Source organism: Oncorhynchus keta, chromosome 7, assembly GCF_023373465.1.
Source record: "Oncorhynchus keta strain PuntledgeMale-10-30-2019 chromosome 7, Oket_V2, whole genome shotgun sequence".
Classification (NCBI taxonomy): Eukaryota; Metazoa; Chordata; class Actinopteri; order Salmoniformes; family Salmonidae; genus Oncorhynchus; species Oncorhynchus keta.
Window position 1 is genome coordinate 38,426,077 of NC_068427.1, and position 19,232 is coordinate 38,445,308.

Below are 19,232 nucleotides of genomic sequence, written 5' to 3' on the forward strand. Positions count from 1 at the left end.
TGTTTGTCCTTGTACAGACTCAGCTAATGTTTGTCCTTGTACAGACTCAGCTAATGTTTGTCCTTGTACAGACTCTGCTAATGTTTGTCCTTGTACAGACTCTGCTAATGTTTGTCCTTGTACAGACTCTGCTAATGTTTGTCCTTGTACAGACTCAGCTAATGTTTGTCCTTGTACAGACTCAGCTAATGTTTGTCCTTGTACAGACTCTGCTAATGTTTGTCCTTGTACAGACTCAGCTAATGTTTGTCCTTGTACAGACTCTGCTAATGTTTGTCCTTGTACAGACTCTGCTAATGTTTGTCCTTGTACAGACTCTGCTAATGTTTGTCCTTGTACAGACTCTGCTAATGTTTGTCCTTGTACAGACTCAGCTAATGTTTGTCCTTGTACAGACTCTGCTAATGTTTGTCCTTGTACAGACTCAGCTAATGTTTGTCCTTGTACAGACTCAGCTAATGTTTGTCCTTGTACAGACTCAGCTAATGTTTGTCCTTGTACAGACTCAGCTAATGTTTGTCCTTGTACAGACTCAGCTAATGTTTGTCCTTGTACAGACTCAGCTACAGACTCAGCTAATGCACCCGTTTGTCCTTGTACAGACTCTCTAATGTTTGTCCTTGTACAGATGTTTGTCCTTGTACAGACTCTGCTAATGTTTGTCCTTGTACAGACTCAGCTAATGTTTGTCCTTGTACAGACTACAGACTCTGCTAATGTTTGTCCTTGTACAGACTCTGCTAATGTTTGTCCTTGTACAGACTCTGCTAATGTTTGTCCTTGTACAGACTCTGCTAATGTTTGTCCTTGTACAGACTCTGCTAATGTTTGTCCTTGTACAGACTCAGCTAATGTTTGTCCTTGTACAGACTCAGCTAATGTTTGTCCTTGTACAGACTCTGCTAATGTTTGTCCTTGTACAGACTCTGCTAATGTTTGTCCTTGTACAGACTCAGCTAATGTTTGTCCTTGTACAGACTCTGCTAATGTTTGTCCTTGTACAGACTCAGCTAATGTTTGTCCTTGTACAGACTCAGCTAATGTTTGTCCTTGTACAGACTCAGCTAATGTTTGTCCTTGTACAGACTCAGCTAATGTTTGTCCTTGTACAGACTCAGCTAATGTTTGTCCTTGTACAGACTCAGCTAATGTTTGTCCTTGTACAGACTCAGCTAATGTTTGTCCTTGTACAGACTCAGCTAATGTTTGTCCTTGTACAGACTCAGCTAATGTTTGTCCTTGTACAGACTCTGCTAATGTTTGTCCTTGTACAGACTCTGCTAATGTTTGTCCTTGTACAGACTCTGCTAATGTTTGTCCTTGTACAGACTCTGCTAATGTTTGTCCTTGTACAGACTCTGCTAATGTTTGTCCTTGTACAGACTCTGCTAATGTTTGTCCTTGTACAGACTCTGCTAATGTTTGTCCTTGTACAGACTCTGCTAATGTTTGTCCTTGTACAGACTCTGCTAATGTTTGTCCTTGTACAGACTCTGCTAATGTTTGTCCTTGTACAGACTCAGGGAACATTCAACTCCTACGCAGAGTTAAAACTGAATAATAATAAACTGAATAATAATCCAACTTTCAAGAATCCTTTGGACATGTCATCCTAGCCTAAGAAAAAAAGAGCCAAACAAACTCACTGCTTTCATTAATTTTACTGCAAGAGGTCTTTATCTCTGTGGGTGAATGTGTGTAACCACTGTGCAGACATAAAAACACAAATCAAACATAAACAAGGACATGCACAGGTAGAAAAGGTGTCCTTCATGAGAGCACGATGATCAATGATTCATCTGTACATTGTAACAATTGCCACTGATTTCCAGGGAGTCCTGCCATATTAGTCAGTTTTGATAAACCATTTGCAATAGGAGAGTAGACGGTAATCTTTAACAAAGGAAATAGCAAAACTGGAGAAGGAAAAAAACAGGGGGAAAAGGTGACTGGTAATTAGCAAAGCCAAGCACTTCAGTGCAGAACATCAGTTTAGTCCCAAACGGCACCCTATTTCCTATATAGTGCACTATTTTTGACCAGGGTACTGGATAAAAGTAGTGCACTATAGGGAATAGGGTGGCATTTGGTAACGCAGCCTGTGTGAGGAGGAGCAGGAACAGGGAACGACAAAACAGATCAGTTCACCGGAAGTGAAGCAGAAAGAGTTTATTGTACCCAGTACAGATCATTATAAACTTTGCAGTGTAAAGGTACACATTGTGAAGAGGGAGAGAAGGTGAAGCCTATACAAGTTCAGACAACCCTTGGTCAGGTCAGAGACTAGAGGTGGATACTTACATCTCTTAACTGTCTGAATTGGCACCCTATTCATTATATATAGTGCACTACTTTTGACCAGGGCCCATAGGGCTCTTTTCAAAAGGAAGTTCACTATATAGGAAATAGGGTGCCATTTGGGATTCCCCCCCCCCCCTTAAATATAACTAGGCAAGTCAGTGAAGAACAAATTCTTATTTACAATGACGGCCAACCCCGGCCAACGCTGGGCCAATTGTGCGCCGCCCTATGAGACTCCCAATCACGGCCAGATGTGATACTACCTCGATTCAAACCAGGGACTGTAGTGACACCCCTTGCACTGAGATGCAGTGCCGGATACCACTACACCACACTGACTGGAAGCCAAGTCACACTACTTCTTTATAACTAATACTATTTTCTCGCTCTTCATCCTACCATTTGACTCACCAATAACAGCCTCTAAAAAAAAAAGTATCTGCAGTAATAATCACGTCACAGGGATACATGAGTTATAGGCAGAACTATACAGGCTTATACAATCAAATCAGATGCAGCCTTAGCAAAAATATAGATTTATAGAAGTGTCTTTTTCCCCCCATTTAAGAAACAAACAAAATGCAGAGAACTTTCACAATTTGTCTTCTTTGTCCAGAGTAAAGCCATATGTTAGTGGACAGTTTGTTTGAATACACTGTCATGCAAAGAGAAGCAGAGGTCTCTTGTTGACAACCTGCAATTGGTAGAAAGAGGACTCCAGGGAAAGGTATATAATTCCACACCTTCGCATGCAATGTCCTGAAAGATGCCATCCTGGTGCATTTAAGAATCTAGTACTCACTGCCGCGGAAACATCAAACAACCAATAAAAGAAAAAAAAAGTTATAACCTTATGTTTTTAAAAATTATAAAGCTCTGGGAAAAATAGACAGAGTTGTCCCTTTTTGGAAAATGAAAGATTCCTGCAGGGGATTTATTGTTTGAGGTGGAACGCTGATTAGTTACAACCTTTAGGAAATATAAGTAGTTTATGAAAAAAAAAATCAATGTTGTGGAGTGTCAGTAGAAATGAGAATGGACAAGAGAGAGTCTGCATCCTAAATGACTATTCAGCGCACTACTTTTGACCAGAGCCACATGGGTTTTGTAAAGGAGTGCATAGGGTCATTCCAGACACAGCGACAGTACTCCGAGCGACAGTACGCCGAGCTAGTCTGGCTACTCACTAGTAACCTCAGCTAGCCCAGCACAAACATTCATTCCACTGGAGAAATACACAGCTGGGGCAGCATTAAAAACAAAAACATAGGTCACTGGTCTGAGGAATCCATCCATGGAAACCATAGAATATCCTATTGGGCTGGAGTACTACAGATTTAAATCCTTAACCAATCGTAGACTAGACAGCATTCTTTGCTATACCAAGTCTACAGAAACCAACAGGTATGTAGGTTTCTTTATAAATATTCAAATATTATTTATTTTTGCTAATCAAAGCCCTTGCTTACACAGATCTTATTGTTACTATGTGGCAGAAAAATACATTTATTGGGGACCAAAAAGGCAACTACAGAATAGTGCTTTATTTATGGATACTTTTGTCAGAATTAACTTTTAATATAATTATTTTAGAAAAAGCAGATTGCAAGAATTGTAACAGTTCTGATTTTGGACAGTCTACACAGAGATCTATTGGTCTGTCCTCCGGCATGCTGCAATAACACGGCCCCTGGTCCATTACTTCCTCTTTGTCTCCATAGCAATGACACCAGTTCACCTTGAGTTGAAAGTTGGCGGAGCCACTGAAGTCCATAACACCCTTACTTCCACGGTCCCCTCTCTTGGTACTATAGAGAATGCCAAGGAACGTGGTTGGTGCAGGTTTCACCTCAGTCGTTTTAGGGGGAGGGTTATGTTAATCCGTAAGTGGGCAGGATTGGAGGAGTAACTTAGCGGAGAGAGGGAGGTTTTGGGCTCAGGTTTGATCCAGTTTCTTGCTCAGCCTCAGCAGTCGGAGCTTGATCTCTGGGTTGGGTTTAGGAGCAGTGGGGGGGGCAGTCAGTACCCATAGGGTAGAACTACACACTGCTCCCCAGAGTCCACCAAGTAAGGGGTGTTCTTGTAGTGGGTGAGGGGCAGGGTGTCATCATCCACCCCAACGCAGGGCAGGCCGTCTGTGTCGGCCTTCAGGTTGGGCCTCTGGTTGTCAGGGAAGGCCATGGAGAACAGGGCCTCAGGGTCGCACACAAACTTGTACACGTACCTCTCGCCAGCAACCTGGAAAGGACCAATCGGAGAAGAGCAAGTTAGTTAGATCCACAGAATCAAATAGAACACAATAGTTCTAACATGATATAATATGGATCTCTATGGCTGCATCAGCCTCCAAGGTTGCATTCAAATAAGCCAAGGAAGCATCAGGCTGTTGAGGAGAAATGGGGAAGGATAGAAAGGGTGAACCTGCCTTTACCTTCTGCATGATTCCCTTCTCGTAGTAGTAGCGCAGAGAACGACTCAGCTTGTCATAGTTCATGGCTGGCCTGTTCTTCTGGATGCCCCAGCGGCGAGCCACCTGAAGAGACAAGACAGAAAACACTAAATCAGTCAATGCCTGATTGAACATCTTACTTTTTTATTTCAATAAAAAAGGAGGGATTGAATGAGTAGACTTTTAATGGCCTGAACTACTACTAGGACCAGGGCAAGGAACTGACCTCTAAAAAGTCATTTGTAAGAGAATCTGTCAAGTTCATCAACAAAGAAAATATTTAAACATTTCCAACTGACCTCTTCTGGCTCAATGAGTTTGAACTCCATGCCCCGGCCTGTCCAGGCAATGAAGTGACCGTTGGCTGGGTCATCCAATAAGGTGACCAGAAACTGCCAGAGCTGCAGAGAGCCACGCCGCTGGTAGGGCGGGCCATCACGGTACACTGAGGGCTCCTGCTTGACCTTCCCTGTGGTTGGGGGGAGGGGGGAGTGAGCACTGTACTCTGGGGCAGCCTGGCCATCTAGCATGTCAGACAAATGTAATTGTCTTTTTACAGGGTTGGGAATTTTTACAGGGACCTCAATTACCACAATACTTAGGTGCCGATACAATATGTATCACGATTCAATAATGTGACTTTATTGCCATTCCATGGTCCGAACCATATGTCTGCTGCAGATGGACAAGGGAGCCATGAGAAAATATTTGGACCAGTCATGGAAATAAAAGAGCTGATAATAAAATTGGCTCCGTATTTTAAAAGGAGAACAAGCTAAGAAGGAAAAAATACTAGAGTTTTGGTGCAGGTACAGCCAACTAGCACAAAAAGGATATTAAGATAGTCAAAACTATCAATGTCTAACTTTGGCATTAGTGCAAAATGTTAATCTGGCTGATCATGGGGGCCTCAAGGGGAGAAATGGGCCGTGTGGGGGTCTCAATTATAATGAACTAGCAAGTTAAAATTGCTAGTCCACCCGACAGCTAGCTACAGTGTGGTGAGACATTCCTATGAGCTGTGGACTGTGAAGGGGAGCAGGCTACTAATTTTGCACCCGCCTGCCATCTCTGCTGCTCAAAGGAGACTTTCTACAGTTCTCCTCTCTAGTCAGTGATGCAACAGGCATAGTAATAATCCTGTCCTTTCAAATGCTGCCAGCAGCTGAGTAGAGACGGAGTCCCCTGTAATGCTTGTAAAGCCCCCCTTAACCCTAACCCCCCCCCAAGGACAGGATGAACCCCATGCTGCTCAAATACCTCTCGCCCGGCCCAAGGACGGGACAAGCCTGTTCCTAATGTCAAGTATTTTCTTACCTTCAAGTCTGTCAGGAACCACGCAGGTATCATCATAGTACAGGTGAGGCTCTCTGTCAAAGGAGAAACCTGTGATTGGAAGAGAGAGATTAGCTAGCCAGGGGAGGGCATGGGAACACAGCCTACATTTAGCTGTGGAGGCCAGCTACTATATCCAGCGAGACTAAACTGCTCACAAAGCAATATAGCTAGGTAGCTTCACAAGAGTGGAAAATGATGTTGTGCTAACATGATGAGGACAGCAGTGCTGCGGAGCAGTGTTGAAACAGTGAAAACAGGCCTCATTGAAGGATGCAACAGCTCAAGAGACGGCATTCTAATGTTGACTTGTACCTTGCAGCATGTCCTATTCCCCAAACACGCAGCACTTTATAACCTCTCAATAAGTCACAACTAGAGAGGCAACTGGGAAAAATAAGCCCAGTAAGCCCTCGTAACATTTTTATTGCGAGAGCTTTGAGTAGGATTTCCTATGTATTTATTACAGAGGAATTAAAACTTGAAACATGCCACTGCTGAGATGGGAATGGATACTTACTTTCATGGTTGTTTTGGTAGAAGGTCCCGGCTCTTCCAAATGTAGACTGACAGATAGGCACTTCTAACAGACGGAGGACGAGACAACATATCAACATCGACCTCTAACATGAGTATATTTACAACACTGCTCTGCTTGCACGCTAGGAAAAGGAGATTGTACATACAAGCAGTATCCATTTACGGATATGTTCCGTCTCAGTCTATATACCCATTCCCATGGTTGTTGACATGAGGATGTACATGATACATTCTTCACCTCTTATCAACCTGCCGCTGGAGCACTTCCTCTATTATACAACTGACTTCTACCTAGCAACCAATCAGCTGGGCTGTAGATGTCCACTAGCCATCCCACATCAAATCATGACAAATCACGTTACGCCTGGCTGGTCCCCATTGGGTTCAAGCCCCACCCCCCGATCTGCTGAGTTGGAAAAGCCCCCACGGTCCCACTCCACCCCTAGGTTTCCTGTCCTCTCCTAAGGATCAGATCTTTATCACACTTTAGGGCCATATCTACAAAGCATTTATACTAGTATTCTCAAGTTTGGGCTAGTTAAAGCATCATGGATCCTCTATCCAATTGCATTAGATGGCACCCTATCCAGTGCACACATTCTGCCCAGAAACCAAAAGTAGTACACTGTATTGGGAACAGGGTGCCATTTCAGACACATCCGTTGTGGTGAGCAGTCCCCACCAGGAGAGACAAAAGTGTGATGTGACTATGGTGGCTACTGGCTATGGTCTTATCCATCCAGAGAGACAGAGGCCGGGCCAGTGGACCTTTATGCTGACGTATGTATTTATAGGTTGTAAGAAGCTAAGAGGATTTGGCATTACATCACTGGCCCCCCAATCATAAAGCTGAGAGGGAGAATGAAAGAGGGACAGTGCAATGCTGGCCTGGGCAGAGGACAGAAGGAAAGGTGGGTGTTGGTGGCAAAATAGGGACAACAGCTGGGGTGCGTGGGCATCGAGATGAAAAGTAAAACACAATTCTACTTCTCGTGGGCTAACTTATTAGGTACAAAGCGTTGCTATTGGGACAAGGACATGCGGCATACGTCCATTGCATACATTTCAATGTAAACCTGAAATACATCCATGTAGTGTTCATACTTGCATTCTAGCGCCCTCTGTAAACACAGCGCAGTGGCCCAAATCTATTTTAGGTAGCCCTATACTTGTGAAGTAGGTTTCCCTGGGCCTGGGGATGACTGACCCATTTGCTTATCCCCTCTGTCCTGCCGAGGCTCAAGTCAGGCTAAGAGACCCATTTTTACTGGCCTGACTGTCAGAGCAGAGTGGTTGACGTATTTGGAAGTGACACGGTGATGTCTGTATGTGCGTTACGACTGCTGACGCAGGGCGGTGTGAGGCGAGGGTCTACACGGTAGTGTTTGTTAATGGTTTCTGGGATTTGCTGCGCTAAAACTAACAACCGCGTGCCAGCGAGCAAAATCAACAGGGACAGACACTTTTCACCATATAACCAGTCTGCTCCTATGCAGCCTGTCTGGAGAGGACTAACTCTCCTAGGACAGCAACCTGCATCAGAGAGCCCCAAGGTTGTTTCCTGTTTCGCTTTCCTTTTGTCCTAAGGGTGCACTTGTTCACTCCACTTTATGGAAAGAAAGGAACGGTAGAAGAAATATGGTGGAAACTCATGTGTTTACACCAATCCAATGCATTAAGGAGTGCACACTTAAGGGTAAAGATTTGGAACCAATGTCAAGAGTCACACCCCTCAAATCCTATGACAACCCTGTGGGTCAGCTGTAATGCTGTAGTCTGTGTAGTGTAGCCGACCGATCCAGAGGAGCATGAAGGTAGCCAGCCACTCACCAGAGTCGAAGCAGAAGTCCTGGGGCTCCTGCTTGATGGCCATGGGGTGGAAGGCAGCCTGAGGGGGGCCCATGGAGGGGACACCCTGCTCTGTGTAGTGAGGGTCCAGCAGCTCCTGCTTGAAGCCGTGTTGAGGCACGGGACCAGGGACCAGGGGCTCAGACATCTGGCGGTGGTAGGGGGGCCTCCCGTCCCTGGGTAGGTCACTGTGGCCGGGGGCCTGCGGTTGGGCTAGGAACTGAGGGTGAGTCCGGCTCTCAGAGGGAGGGAAGGGTAGACATGGCTCCGACATTTGCCTCTGGAACCTGGGGTGGAGGAAGACATGGGAGAGGGTGGGTGAAAGGTTATTATTAATGAAAACTGTGGCTATAAACAAATGTTTGAACAGAGAGATGAATTTAAAGTTCATTACACTCTTATACTACTGATGGCTATTAAAACTGTAGCTTAAACATTTCAGATTTAAAGAGAATGGAATCTTGATAAACTGTTTAAATATATAAGGCATACATTTACAGTAAATGTGAGTTAGAGTCTTCAACCATTGAGGAACTACTGAGCGTCCAGCTGAAGACCAAAACGCAACGCACACACCACTCAGGAACCAAATGTACTCAGTGCAACCAAGCCTGCGAATACAAGCTGTAAATGAGATGGGGGCAGGTGTCAATAGCTAGCAGGTATAAAAGATCCTCCAGTAACCGTAAGATAGAGACAAGGCCAATGGCTTCTGGCTACACAAAGATAGCATATTACTGGTGATGACATGCCCGGCGTACCAACACATCCCACCAGGAGTCCGGTCACAGGTGGGGGTGACGGAGCGGTGTTCCCACACTGCCAGCACATTTCACTCCTCAATATAGGGGACCTTCCACACCCCTCCTAAAGGCAGCATTAGTCACAAAGCCTGATCCTCTCCACGGGTCTTAATGTGTTAAATTTGCACGGTGTGTCTCAGAATGCAATGGAAACGCAAACGCCTGTCTTATTGAGATGGCTGTTTACATTTAGAGAGGTCGACCTAGGGTCAGGAGTTTTCTATAGAGACAGGCTCTTTAGTTAGGATGTTAGTAAACACCTGGATGGAGTTTCACCTGTTCAGCAATGTTGGATGTTAAACTCCATATTTGCATAAACTCCTAAACCAGTAAGCCTCAGGCCCTCTCATGATTAACTCCTATACGAGTAAGCCTCAGGCTCTCTCATGATTAACTCCTATACCAGTAAGCCTCAGGCTCTCTCATGATTAACTCCTATACCAGTAAGCCTCAGGCTCTCTCATGATTAACTCCTATACCAGTAAGCCTCAGGCTCTCTCATGATTAACTCCTAAACCAGTAAGCCTCAGGCTCTCTCATGATTAGCTCCTATACCAGTAAGCCTCAGGCTCTCTCATGATTAACTCCTAAACCAGTAAGCCTCAGGCTCTCTCATGATTAACTCCTATACCAGTAAGCCTCAGGCCCTCTCATGATTAACTCCTATACCAGTAAGCCTCAGGCTCTCTCATGATTAACTCCTAAACCAGTAAGCCTCAGGCTCTCTCATGATTAACTCCTAAACCAGTAAGCCTCAGGCTCTCTCATGATTAGCTCCTATACCAGTAAGCCTCAGGCTCTCTCATGATTAACTCCTAAACCAGTAAGCCTCAGGCTCTCTCATGATTAACTCCTAAACCAGTAAGCCTCAGGCTCTCTCATGATTAACTCCTAAACCAGTAAGCCTCAGGCTCTCTCATGATTAACTCCTATACCAGTAAGCCTCAGGCTCTCTCATGATTAGCTCCTATACCAGTAAGCCTCAGGCTCTCTCATGATTAACTCCTATACCAGTAAGCCTCAGGCTCTCTCATGATTAGCTCCTATACCAGTAAGCCTCAGGCTCTCTCATGATTAGCTCCTATACCAGTAAGCCTCAGGCTCTCTCATGATTAGCTCCTATACCAGTAAGCCTCAGGCTCTCTCATGATTAACTCCTAAACCAGTAAGCCTCAGGCTCTCTCATGATTAGCTCCTATACCAGTAAGCCTCAGGCTCTCTCATGATTAACTCCTATACCAGTAAGCCTCAGGCTCTCTCATGATTAACTCCTATACCAGTAAGCCTCAGGCTCTCTCATGATTAACTCCTATACCAGTAAGCCTCAGGCTCTCTCATGATTAACTCCTATACCAGTAAGCCTCAGGCTCTCTCATGATTAGCTCCTATACCAGTAAGCCTCAGGCTCTCTCATGATTAACTCCTATACCAGTAAGCCTCAGGCTCTCTCATGATTAGCTCCTATACCAGTAAGCCTCAGGCTCTCTCATGATTAACTCCTATACCAGTAAGCCTCAGGCTCTCTCATGATTAACTCCTATACCAGTAAGCCTCAGGCTCTCTCATGATTAACTCCTATACCAGTAAGCCTCAGGCTCTCTCATGATTAACTCCTATACCAGTAAGCCTCAGGCTCTCTCATGATTAACTCCTATACCAGTAAGCCTCAGGCTCTCTCAGGCTCTCTCATGATTAACTCCTATACCAGTAAGCCTCAGGCTCTCTCATGATTAACTCCTATACCAGTAAGCCTCAGGCTCTCTCATGATTAACTCCTATACCAGTAAGCCTCAGGCTCTCTCATGATTAACTCCTATACCAGTAAAGATTAACTCCTATACCAGTAAGCCTCAGGCTCTCTCATGATTAACTCCTATACCAGTAAGCCTCAGGCTCTCTCATGATTAGCTTCTATACCAGTAAGCCTCAGGCTCTCTCATGATTAACTCCTAAACCAGTAAGCCTCAGGCTCTCTCATGATTAGCTCCTATACCAGTAAGCCTCAGGCTCTCTCATGATTAACTCCTATACCAGTAAGCCTCAGGCTCTCTCATGATTAGCTCCTATACCAGTAAGCCTCAGGCTCTCTCATGATTAACTCCTATACCAGTAAGCCTCAGGCTCTCTCATGATTAACTCCTATACCAGTAAGCCTCAGGCTCTCTCATGATTAACTCCTATACCAGTAAGCCTCAGGCTCTCTCATGATTAACTCCTATACCAGTAAGCCTCAGGCTCTCTCATGATTAACTCCTATACCAGTAAGCCTCAAGCTCTCTCATGATTAACTCCTATACCAGTAAGCCTCAAGCCCTCTCATGATTAACTCCTAAACCAGTAAGCCTCAGGCTCTCTCATGATTAACTCCTAAACCAGTAAGCCTCAGGCTCTCTCATGATTAACTCCTATACCAGTAAGCCTCAGGCTCTCTCATGATTAACTCCTATACCAGTAAGCCTCAGGCTCTCTCATGATTAACTCCTATACCAGTAAGCCTCAGGCTCTCTCATGATTAACTCCTATACCAGTAAGCCTCAGGCTCTCTCATGATTAGCTCCTATACCAGTAAGCCTCAAGCACTCTCATGATTAGCTCCTATACCTGTAAGCCTCAGGCTCTCTCATGATTAACTCCTATACCAGTAAGCATGGCAGGATAGGACCAATCACCTGTGCTCAGGGCTGTAGTTACCATCCTGACTGAGGAGTGAGGGGGGGCAGGGCACTGCATAGGGTGGGCTCTGGAGGGGGAGTGGCCTTTGCTGGTTGTGAGCTGGGCCAACTGATTGGTTGTCAGGCTGCAGGGGGTGTGGCCCTTGCGCTTGGTTCCGATAGGGTATTTGATGAGGGGAAGGAGTCTGCTGGCTGACTGGGTGTGTCCTTGGGGTGTTGGTAGAGCTGCATGGTGACACGGGTGTAGAGGGAGGGGTCAATGGCTTATAGGCCCCACTGGGTCTCCTCTCATAGGCACTGTGGAGGGAGACAGAGGCCGGTCAGACGGAAGGCTTGTATCAGCATGGTCAGAATAGTTGTCTCTTGTTGGTATGGTGAAAGGTAACATAAAGTGTGTGTGTGTGTAACGGTCCATACCTGTCGCTGTAAAGGCACTTCTCTCCATACGGCATGGGACTCCTTTCCTGGTTACAAGGACACATCTCTTTGGAGGGACTCAGTTCCCGTTTAATCTTTGATGGTGGGGGGCCATGAAACATTACTGAGAAGAGAGAGGGGCAACACAATAGAAACACTTTTAGCGCTACTTAAATCAACCTAGAAAACAAGTCAGAGGTTATTCAATATCAAAAAAAAAAAATTGGGGGGGAGAACAAGACTATCAATCAGCGCTGTGAGCCACTTTACCGCGTCGCGTCCCGAACCCCTCCCGGCCCCGCCGCCTCCCGGCCCCGTCACGTCCCAACCCCGTCACGTCCCAACCCCGTCACGTCCCAACCCCGGTTGGCAGCCCAATAGAAAACTTCCATCCATCAGTATCATACTATCATCACCGTCCTCTCCCGTCAGATGTCCATTACGGACACCTGTTCCCTCCCAAATGGCACCCATAGGGCTCTGGCCAAAAGGTTAGCTCTATATGGAATAGGGGGAGCCCTGGTCATTACCCATGAATCAGTGTGGCCGTAATTCAATCATTCTCCTCTCTAACCATTAGATCTCCTGTCGGCTCCCATTTCCCGCACCTCATAATGGGCCAGTGAAACCGGATGCGCAGACGAGAGGCGTAACAGGAGCTGGATACGTCACCCTAACTGATGGACCAGGGAAGGGAGGGGTGACAGGGAACCAATAGGCATGTGAACAGAGCTCCCTGCTCATGCATACTATAAAAGCTCAGAGCAGGACCACATGCAGTACTGCCTCAGATGGAACACATGAAAGCGAGAGAAAATGGATGAAGAATGGGAAATTAAGGCAGAGCTAATAAGCAGTCTTTCCTCCCCACTCTCCTAGACAGGGGTCGCGATGATTGGAGGCAAGGTTCAGTACAGGAGTGTGTGTGGAGGACATTGGCTGCCATGCAGGGCTGGTGAATAGAGAGCCTGGCCCGTTTGGCTATGGGGTCACTGCTACACTATCCTGCACACTTACACATGCACCCAAACGGCCAGGTCAAGAACTATACTGCAGAGACCTCACAAGCCCTACTACACCCCCCAGCATGGGCCCCACTGTCTAAACACACATGACAGCAGCAACCTTAATAATATATTGCAGCACCTCAGCAGTCATTTACAGTATGCTAGGCTACCATGCAGATCGGGGTCCAAAACAGCAACAAAGACAGATGCCAGCAACCACACCCTGTCTCTGATGCCACATCAGACAAAAACAAACTGTAAAAGGGGGGGGGGGGGGGGGGGGACATCATAAAACACTCCACTGAACATAACTCAAATATTTCCCTTGGATTCCATATAAAAGGCTCTGTGCACTGCTGACAAATGGGGGAGGTGAAGCTGTACAGTCCGAGAGGGGGAGGGAGAAAGGCTGTGTGGACTGGGACTATATTGGATACTCCCACCCGCAGGAATCCATCCCACTCTAGAGGCTGGATTTGAGTGCATGAAAGTGTGAAATCAGATTATGAGCTTGGCTCATGTGATGCCCCACGCCAATCGCCTGATTAAACCCAAAATGGGAGGAGGGGAAAGTCTCTCCAGAGTAAAGAAGGATGTTTTAGGGTAAGAAGAATAGAGTCTAGCCCTGGCAGGATGAAAGCCCTCTAAGGATGGTGTGTGAGTGTGAGTGAGCGAGCCCAGGAGAATGAGAGAGAGACCAGGAGAATGAAAGAGAGACCAGGAGAATGAGAGAGAGACCAGGAGAATGAGAGAGAGACCAGGAGAATGAGAGAGAGACCAGGAGAATGAGAGAGAGACCAGGAGAATGAGAGAGAGACCAGGAGAATGAGAGAGAGACCAGGAGAATGAAAGAGAGACCAGGAGAATGAAAGAGAGACCAGGAGAATGAAAGAGAGACCAGGAGAATGAAAGAGAGTGATCATCAGGGTTTGTTATCTTAAACATTCTGAACCCAGTCAATGGAGCAGAGTAAAGACACAGAATGAACTAAGTTAACATTTCTATGGGCAAATGGCTCCTTCAGTGAAGCTCGGTTTAATCCTGAAGGCCTAGTTCTTTCAGACAAGCACAGCAGCAGTCCCAAGATCAGATCTTGCTACATTGTGTGTGTCAGGGAACTTGACACCTCTCTATCCCAGCCTGGTATAAATAATACAGCTCAGGTACTCACAGCTATCCGACTGAAAATCCGGGACAAACTGTTCATCATCAGGCACCTGGGCTGTGGAGGGAGAAGAGAGAGTGTTAAACAAGTGGATACTAATTGGGTTTCCACTGGGTGAACAAACTGTAAATCTCATCTTGATGTCTTTATTCAAAAGGAACCAAAGCTATTTTGTTCAAGCCACAGAAAAAATTAACATTGGGAAATACTTAGGAACTTTGTTAAAATCCCAAGACAATGGAAGAGTAATACCACTCTTGCAGTGGTTCAAGGGTAGAAAATGCCTGTTAAGATTTGCCAGTTAATTTAGGGTGCGACAATTTTAAAAAAGTGAACGTTGAAAGAAATGTTGTAGTTAAATTCAAGGACTCTTAGGTCAGCATAGTTGCATATTTATGGGACTTCGCTGTAGTTTAATGCACAGAAGAAAAAAAAAGTGATGAATATTTCAAATTCTCATTTTAGGTTAATCTGCCCACTTGCTCAATGCATCTCAAAAACCACCTGGGAACACAATTCAATCACCCAAAACATTTTTCTCCATTTGGTCACCCTCTTTCCAAAGAAAATACTTATTTTTCTGCCTGTATTGACGACAGCTACTTCAAGGGGAATTGTATTACTTTTCCAAAGTCGTCACATATGGATGAGGTTGAATTAACATAACCAATGTCTACCAGAGGACAAGCACTGGCGGGTTGTGCTGAGAGCAACAGAATACATAGAAAGAAATTCAGCAAAAAAGGGGAAGCATTCAGTATCAACTCTGTGGTTCACTTAAGCAATAAGGCCCGAGGGGGGTGTGTTATATGGCCAATATGCCGAGGTGTCTTATTGCTATTATAAACTGGTTACCAATTACAGCAGTAAAAATAAATGTTGTCTCATACCCGTGGTATATGGTCTGATGTACCACGGCTGTCAGCCAATCAGCATTCAGGGCTTGAACCACCCATTCTATGATTACTAGATAACTCACCTTCTGCAATCCAGATCTCCTGCAACTGACTGAGGTCTTGGAAGAGGTCTGAAACAGATTTTTTTTTTTTTTTTTTAAACTGAGCCTACAGACCTCTGTTCAAATGTCAGATTGGTAAGTAGAGAGCACTTTAACAATCCACATTACATATGATAGGAATAAAAAGTATGGTTGTGTCGGGTGGCTCATGCTGATGTCAAAGGGTAACGAAGAAGTAGTTGTCCAATTACCTTCCGTGTCCTGGGCGAGTACTGTGTCTACAAACTTCCTTTTCCTGCTGTCTATGATTGGTCTGTTGTATGGTTCCTCCACATGAGATTTTTGCTGAAATGATGAAAACATAACCAACTTATTAGTTAGAGCTGTTTATTGTGACTCAGCTGTGTATACATGTAAATATGCCTCTGGTGTGACTCAGTTGTCTTGAGAATGTTACATCACCTCCACTTCTAGATGGAATGTTGACACACCTCAATCTATAGCTCTGTTTGAATAGCCACACTAGCAAACCATTTTAGAATACATGGCCAATACATTCTGACTCTATTGCAAGCAGTATGTAAGTTTGGATATTGGAACAGAGCCAATGATGACGACCATGCTCCTGATTGATAAAGGGAAAGGGGGTATCTAGTCAGTGGTCCAACAAAGTATTCAACTGAAATGTCTTCCGGCATTTAAACCAACCCCTCTGAATCAGAGAGGTGGTTGGGGGGGGCGGGGCTGCCTGCCTGCCAGCGACATCCAAGAGAACCATACAAATCAAATAATTAGAATGGGCATTCCCATTTAACGTTCTAGTAATTATATTTCTATGAAGATATGAGGGGCATGCTTACATTGGGTAGGGCCAGAAATGGGACTTGCTGGTCGTAGAATCCGTCCATGTTATCCAGGTCTTCAAAGGTTCCCAGAAAAGAGTCTTCGCTTTAAAGCGATATCGCAAAAGTCACTTTATGTACTAATTGTTCAACTGTGGACAAAAACAAAATAGAAAACATATGTTAGTAGTTCAACTCTGCTAGAGTACTCGATCATTCAGTTTCTTTCACAAAAATAGACACTTCACTAGGGTCCTATCAGAACCCATATAACCCACACCGCCACTTGTTCTTGTTGCACGACACCGTTTCCTATTGCAACAACAGCTCTTCTAACTGAACATGCTGGTTTAGAGCATGTCCTGCATGCACAACTTAAATACACGCTGTAGTTGTGTGACGTATGTAACTCTTACATAAAGCAAAGCCAGCCACCTGTTCAGGCGATTAGGAGACTGCATTCATAATCAGCTATGACTGAGCAGGGGAAACCTTCAAGGATGGGTCTTCAACCCTACACACTGAGGCATTTGACGCCACCGTATTGTATAGAGCACCCGAGTGTTATTTCATTTTGTTTACTCATTAACGAATTACTGAAGGATATTAGACAACAGAAAATCCTGTCTATAAATAAATCCCAATAGAAACATCTTGTTACAATATACCTCTCCATACTGAGGCAAACTACTTGTTTCATAGTGACCTTTAAATACAAAATCTTAGCACAGCTTCCATATCTCCTGGGAATAGGGAAGTTACACGCACTTGCACATAAACCCCGACAGAAAGTGGCAGAGAATGGGCTGGGAATAAAACAAATCGTAAATTCATAACCTTCCATTCCACGTGGATGGCCCTCCCACTCCATACCTCCTTGAGCTTGACACGAGTCACTATACTTCACCCGTTTATTATATTAAATGGATGACTAATAAAGCGATAACCGGCCATTACAGCGACACAGTAGATACACAGACAACTTTAATGATGCATAAAATGGTAGTACAACAGTGGACAAATCATAGTGTACAACATTACGCATATTTTTAAACCAAGTTTTGAAAACAGTGGTGTAGTCAATGACCACAAATCCAAAGTGGCAGGTGATCCGTTTTATCCCCCCCCTCCCAAATATAATTCAAGTTCCCACATTTGATCATGTAACTTGGTGTAGCCTAAACGTAACCACAGATTTTTACTCCAGATAATGAGATCTAACCAAAGATTGTTGGTATCCAATTACTGGGAATTACAGGATAGCTACTGTTTGGTGAAACAGAGAATTTGACCAACCTTAACTTTGCCAAACAGGCTTCGTTATGGATTCGGTCAAATATGTATATTCTAAAAATGTCCGTGTCTAGTTGCATGGTGCTTTAGAATTGTTATACATGCTCAGTAATGGATACCAACAATATTTTGTTAAATCATACCTGGAGTAAAAATCGGTAGTTGCCCTATAAAAGCAGCAAGTGGAAAGTTGTAGGCAAACAAAAAGACAATAACCTATATTGCAGACTGCTGATGAAAATCAAGGCTCCTATTGAGAAAACTGAGTATGTATTTGAAAACGCTAACGTAATTTATTTCCCCAATAGTGAATGCAAAAAATGACCCACTAAATATTAGCTAGTTCAAAGCAATTGAAGGAGTTGATGAATAACATCCGACCGACCGACCGACAACCCCCCCCTTCACGGACCCTTACATTTTTTTAATGAAGTGAAACTCGATCCGTGTTAAACACTGCGAAGAAAATAACCTGACCTCTCCATTCATATAATCAGAAAAGAGTCTTCCGACTCGGAGATAATATAAATATGTAGACTCAGATAAAGAACAAGCAATACTACACAGCAATTAGTACAAAGCGAGAGAAAATGGTTGCCAAAGTAAATGTTTTCTTGGAGAAAGATGGCGATCCGTTTTCGCCCATGGCAGAGATCTAAATTTGCTGTTGCAGGCGATCGTAAACTTATTGATATTCCATCGCCACAGATGGATATCCAGGCAAAATGGCAATTCAGATTTCAGACTACTCACCCTGTGCGCGTTTCAATTCAGTTACAGTATGACAAGAACGAAATAGAAAAATCCATACAAAAAAAAAAAGACAGAAACGTCTCTGTTCAATGATCAATTGACGCGTTCCATCCGACTCACACAACTGACTGAGCTTTTAGATAACGATGGCTTGGTTTTCCCTGGGGCTCGAGTGGTACACAGAGCCACACTCTCATTGGCTCGTCGGCATTGTCATTCTTGCGAGTAACCAATGGGCATTCGAAATTAATTAATTATATTTCAAGTGCTCGAGGACCAATGGAAACGTGGATGGCAAAAGGTGGATCGGTCCTATTATTTGTTTTTAATGAATGGCTGTGTTTCATTCACTTTCATTCGAGTTTCGTCACCGCTGTGAGATGTTTAAAGGGCCAGCGGTGTAATAACCTGGCAGGCTAATAACAGACAGTGGAAATCTACAAACCTATGGTTACAGTCTCACTTCAACAAAGTGTTTGTATGTTTTTATCAAAGACAGATAGGCTAGTCATTTTGAAACAGGAACCCCACAAATGGATAGTTTAATCCTGGGAATATTAAATTTACCCGGATGGTGAACGTGGCACAGTTGCTTTCTTGCTCTAACTGTTCCTTAATTAAGAAAAATATACATTCTAGACAGATCATACCCATACTATCAACGAAAAAATGTGTTAACTGACTATAAGTAAATTAGTTTAAATTATATGATTCAATGCCAAGTGTTATATTTGATTATTGGCAAACCTATATTTCAAGTTGCAACCTATTTCTTTCAACACTCAACTTACTTTCCCCCTTTTGTTTAACCTAATAAAGAAAATAAAGGCAAACTAATATCTATGCAAC

At 44.3% G+C, this 19,232-nt stretch overlaps 1 protein-coding gene across 3 annotated transcripts; it reads right to left on the reverse strand.

Annotated features, from left to right (window-relative positions):
* Positions 1 to 1,646: 1,646 nt before the first annotated feature.
* On the reverse strand, positions 1,647 to 18,550 carry LOC118386355 (ETS translocation variant 5-like). Of its 3 annotated transcripts, none has more exons than XM_035774046.2 (13): positions 18,384 to 18,550; positions 16,356 to 16,489; positions 15,747 to 15,840; positions 15,517 to 15,564; positions 14,544 to 14,594; positions 12,366 to 12,489; positions 11,946 to 12,245; positions 8,456 to 8,760; positions 6,606 to 6,668; positions 6,068 to 6,136; positions 5,050 to 5,219; positions 4,733 to 4,834; positions 1,647 to 4,539 (listed from the first exon to the last, which is right to left on the reverse strand). In XM_035774046.2, the coding sequence occupies exons 2-13, from the start codon at positions 16,401 to 16,403 to the stop codon at positions 4,321 to 4,323; spliced, it is 1,593 nt and encodes a 530-aa protein (XP_035629939.1). In that variant the 5' UTR covers positions 16,404 to 16,489; positions 18,384 to 18,550; the 3' UTR covers positions 1,647 to 4,320. The 3 variants fall into 3 exon arrangements, with proteins under 3 accessions (XP_035629939.1, XP_035629937.1, XP_035629938.1); XM_035774044.2 differs by having other exon boundaries at positions 4,727 to 4,834; XM_035774045.2 differs by lacking the exon at positions 18,384 to 18,550 and adding an exon at positions 16,616 to 16,660 and having other exon boundaries at positions 4,727 to 4,834.
* Between the last annotated feature and the right edge of the window lie 682 nt (positions 18,551 to 19,232).